The sequence below is a fragment of the Pteropus alecto genome, unplaced genomic scaffold (genome assembly GCF_000325575.1).
Source record: "Pteropus alecto unplaced genomic scaffold, ASM32557v1 scaffold24, whole genome shotgun sequence".
Lineage (NCBI taxonomy): Eukaryota > Metazoa > Chordata > Mammalia > Chiroptera > Pteropodidae > Pteropus > Pteropus alecto.
In genome coordinates, this window is record NW_006439192.1 from 3,772,308 (window position 1) to 3,777,542 (window position 5,235).

At 35.2% G+C, this 5,235-nt stretch overlaps 1 protein-coding gene across 1 annotated transcript in view; it reads right to left on the reverse strand.

Moving 5' to 3' along the window:
* Positions 1–5,235, reverse strand: part of LOC102879427 (disintegrin and metalloproteinase domain-containing protein 32) — a 149,365-nt gene that overhangs the window by 60,526 nt on the left and 83,604 nt on the right. Inside the window, exon 14 of the mRNA XM_015592805.1 lies at positions 3,450–3,645. Coding sequence (XP_015448291.1) covers positions 3,450–3,645 — 196 coding nt within the window. The remainder of the gene's footprint in view (positions 1–3,449; positions 3,646–5,235) is intronic.

Sequence of the window (5,235 nt, forward strand, 5' to 3'; positions counted from 1 at the left end):
TATATGTGAGAAAGAAAACTTCTCGCTCTTTAACCACTATATTTTTTAGGTGTCTGTGTAATAACTAATATTTTCTAACCAACAAAGAAGATTGTCACTGTGGTAAACCAAAACACTTCAAAATTGGGTGTCCCATACAAAATATATAATACCAGATGCTACAGTTCACTAGTAATAGGGAGATAACATTGATACACACAGAGCTCCAAACTGTTCAAAGGACCACTGGGGGCTTAGGCAGCCATCTTCACCTACATATCCATACTTTATGTATTGGGAGGTTGGAAAACTTAGGTCAGTGGAATTAGCTGTTAACAAAGGCAATCTTAGACACATTAGAAGTAATCCATTAGAATTCATGAGATCAAACATACTAACTTCATTGAACAACCACTTTGAATACTTATAGTTTCCATTACATAATTCCTGAAACAATCTAACTTAAAAAAAAATGGGCAGAGGACCTGAATAGACACTTCTCCCAAGAAGACACACAATGGCCAACAGACATATTAAAAGATGCTCAAATTCACTAGCTATTAGGGAGATGCAAATCAAAATCACAATGAGATACCACCTCATACCTGTTATAATGTCTCTCGTCAATAGGACAAGTAATAACAAGTGCTGGAGAAGTTGTGAGGAAAAAGGAATTCTCATACATTGCTGATGGGAATGTAAATTGGTACAGCCACTGTGGAAAAGATATGGAGATTCCTCAAGAGTCTTAGAATAGAATTACCATGTGCCCCAGCAATTCTTCTTCTAAGTATCTACTCCAGAAATTTGGAAACGTTTATCCACAAAGATATATGCATCCTGACATTTATAACAGTCTTGTTCATAGAAGCCAAGACATGGAAACAACCAAAGGACTCTTTGATAGATGACTGGATAAAAAAGATGTGGTATATACATACAATGGAACATTACTCAACCATAAGAAAAGATAAAATACTTCTATTTGCAATAACATGGATGGATATTGAGATTATCATGCTAAATCAGGCAGAAAAAGTTGAGAACTATATGATTTCACTTATTTGTTAGATATAAAACTGAAAGCTACAAATGAAGAAGACAAACAGAGTCTCTTGGACATGGACAATAGTTTACTGGTTACCAGAAGGAAGGTGGGGATGGGGGAGCTACATAGGGGTAAAAGAGGTCAAACATTTGGTTATGGAAGGAAATCTAACTTTGGGTGGTGAACATGCAATGCAATATATATATGGCATATTGTTGAATTGCACACTTGAAATTTATTTGATTATATTAACCAATGTCCCCTCCATAATTTTAACAAAAAAATGGATGGATCTTGAAAGCATCGTGCTAAGTCAAATATGTCACCCCAATAAAATTTTTAAAAATTTAAAAAGAATAACTAAAAAGTAGTAGTTCATCAAACTAAAAAGCTTCTCCACAGTAAAAGCAACAAGAAAAAATGAAAAGGCAACCTACAGAAAGGGAGAAAATATTTGCAAATTATATATCTGTTAAGGACAAACTCCAAATACATTAAAAAATTATAGAACTCAATAGCAAAAAATAATAATAATCTGATTTTTAAAATAGGCAAAGGAATTAAATAGACTTTTTTCAAAGAAGACATATAACTGGCCAACAGGTACATGAAGAGGTGCTAGACATCACTAATATTGGGGAAATGCAAAGCAAAACCACAACAAAGTATCACCTCACATCTGTTAGAATGGCTCTCATCAAAAAAGCCAAGAAATAATAAACCTTGGTGAGACTAAAGAGAATATGGAACACGTGCACTGTTGGTGGGAATGTAAATCATTGCAGCAACTACAAATAACAGTATGGAGTTTCCTCAAAAAGTTAAAAATAGTACTACCATATGATCCAGCAATTCCACTGCCAATCCACTTCATAGCTAAAGGAAATGCAAACAGGATCTCAAGACATATCTGCACAGCCATGTTCATTGTAGCATTATTCACAATTGGAAAAATATGGAAACAACCTAGGTATTCATCAAGATATACAATGGAATATTATTCAGTCATAAGAAAGAAGGAAGTCCTGCCATTTGCAACAACATGGATAAAAGCACTTGTGGGCATTATGCTAAGTAAAATAAGTCATAAAGGGAAAGACAAAAACTCTATGATATCACTTATGTAAAGTGGAACTAAAAAAGCCAAACACAGAAACAGAGTAGAGTGGTGGTTACCATGCACTAGAAGGAGGGAAAAAGGGGAATGTTCGTCAAAGGGTACAAACTTTCAGCTATAAGATGAGTAAGTTCTGGGAATCCAATGTATAGCATGATACTTATTATGTACTTGAAATTATATACTTAAAAGCATATTATATACTTGAAAGTTGCTAAGAGAGTAGATCTTGAATGTTCTCACCACAAAAAAAGATATGGTAATTATGTAGCATGACAGAAGTGTTAGTTAAGGTGATGGTGTTAATCACTTTGCAATATATGAGTATTGAATCAACACACTGCACACCTTGAGCATACACAATGTTATATGTCAATTACACCTCAATAAAGCTTGAATGAGGAAGATCTAAACATGAAACCTGAAACTGAAAAACTAGAAGAAAACAGAGGAAAAACTCTTGGACATTTGTCTGGGCAATAAGTTTTTGGATATGACACAAAAGCACAGGCAGCAAAAGCAAAAATAGACAAACGGGGCTGCATTAAACTAAAAAAAAAACAAAAAAAACAAAAACAAAAACAAAAAAAACTTCTCAGCAAAAGAAACAATCAACAAAATGAAAGGAAAACATATAGAATAAGAAAATATTTGCCAATAATGTATCTGATAAGAGATTAATCTCCAAAATATATGTTACTCATATAATTTAATAGCAAACATAAATAATAAGATTTTAAAATAGAACCTGAATAGACATAAAAGTGGTCATCAGATATATGAAAAGGTGCTCAACATCAATAACCATCAGGAAAATGCAAATCAAAACTATAACTCACACCTCTTAGGATAGCTATTATCAAAAAGAAAAAGGTAAGTGTTAGCAAGGATGGGGAAAAAAGGAAACCTCTGTACATTATTGATAGGAATGAAAATGGAATAGCAATTATGGAAAACAGCATATAGGCTCCTCTAAAATTAAAAATGACCTACCTAATGATCCAGCAATTCTGGATATATCAAATAGCTTGTTGTGGCAATTATTTCATAATATACATGTATTATCAAAACATCAAGTCATATACCTTAAATATATACATTTTTATTTGTCAATTATACATTAATAAAGTTTGAAAAATAAAAATATAAATGTTAAACAGAATAAAGAATTTAAATTTATACATGTACTTACATATAATTTATATAAATATAAAGAATGTAAATTATATATATATAATAGCCCATCATCTTGGTAATGTTAATAAAAATACTGAAGACTATTTAGATGTGATAAAACAATATTACCTTTTCCAAATATGGATTCACAACGTGCATCAAGATCATGGCATTCTCCATCATAACAGATAAAATCTCTTTTACATACACGTCCATTGTGTATAGTTATATCAGGATCACAGGCTCCTGAGCTTCCATTGCAAAATTCAGGAAGATCACAATCAGGATGCACAATGGGCCTACATTCTGAACCTGCACTTAGAAACTAGTAGAAATTAAAATATAAAAAATAAAGCATTATATGTAAGATTGTTGTGTCTACAAATATTTATTTCAAACTGTGTTATTTCCACTTATAGACTGATGATCTATTTATCCATAAATGTCTATTAGTATCTTCTGTATAAAGTATTATGCTAATCATATGAAAAAAAGAATGTCACTAGTTAAAACAATAGATAAGACATATGTACAAGGAAAAGTATAACACAAATATGATGCGATGAGAACCAAGGTTTTGTTTTGTTTTAGTTCAAGGGAGTAAAATCACTTTTAGCTTGTGATAACTATTCCTTCATGGTGAAAATAGTGTAACCTAGACAGTTTCCAAATAAAATATACTTATTCAAACCAAAGTTTGTAAGTATGGAATATTTGTAATTCTATGACAAATGAGAAGCATCAATAACTGAGAATGAATAGAGGTAAATTGAAAGGTTATTAAGGAGGCAGTCTTTGGAGAGGAAGGAACCTAATTGTAATCTTTCTCCTGAACTATCCTATAGTTAATTAACACTTCCACATTTAGAAAATTTAGATAGTCTTAGAATTGACATCTATCTCATACTTCTTAATTGATAATTTCCAGGTGACACTAAAAAGAGCAGAGGTAGAGGAGGGGGAGAAATGGCATAGATGATAGAGGCTCTGTTCATCCCTCTGGCAACCAAATTAAAGTTGTGACAGAAATAAGGAGCAAACAGCAAGGAAAAATCACTTGGGATCTATATAAATAAGCCATAGTTCTAGGGAGAAACCTAAGAAATCTCCCTGCAGGAGGTAGGATGGGACAAGGATGTGAGGCTGCCCAGCCGAGCAGCTGAGTGAGACAGAGGCTGCGGCAGAGGCAGCTGGCAGCTGCAAATGCCCCTTAAACGGCTGAGTCCACAAGCAGACTTCCACGGTGACAGACCTGCTTGCTCTGAGCGCCAGTGCCATTTCAGCTGCACAGGGACTTACAGAGGAACACTGAGTTGTCAGAGTGAGGGCAGTGGCGAGGCTCTCCTAACCCCTCCCCCTACCCCAGCAGAAGTTCCAGCAGTATCCATTGTTACTCTACTGAACCCTCCCCTTCCCAGTGTGCAGACTCAGCACCGCCATAGCAGAGACTTCATCAACTGGATAAGAGGCAGCTCTGCCCAGAAGGTTCCCTGAAACTCTGTCTCCTCCAACTAGTGGTCCCACCCAAGCCACATCCAGGTGTATCCCCGGCGATTCAGGTGCTCCTTGCTGAGACTCACACTGGTGACAGCTGGCCGCAGTTTCTGGTGTGGCCTTTTGAAGCAACTATAAGGACAGTATCTGTGGATTGCTTGCTGAATCTTAACAGATGCCCCCAGAGGGGCACAGTCTTGGGATAAATTTGGCCTGCAGCTGAACCCCTCTCAGGACTGTGCCACTAAACAAAGCCATGTGAATAAGACCAAGAAACTTAGAAGCTTTGCTTAGTACATAGAAACAGACACAGAAAGGCAGTCAAAATGAGAAGACAAAGAAGCAGAAACCATATGAAAGAACAGAACAGAGATCAGGGGAAAATGGAGTCAAATAATCTCACAGATGCAGAGTTCACAAC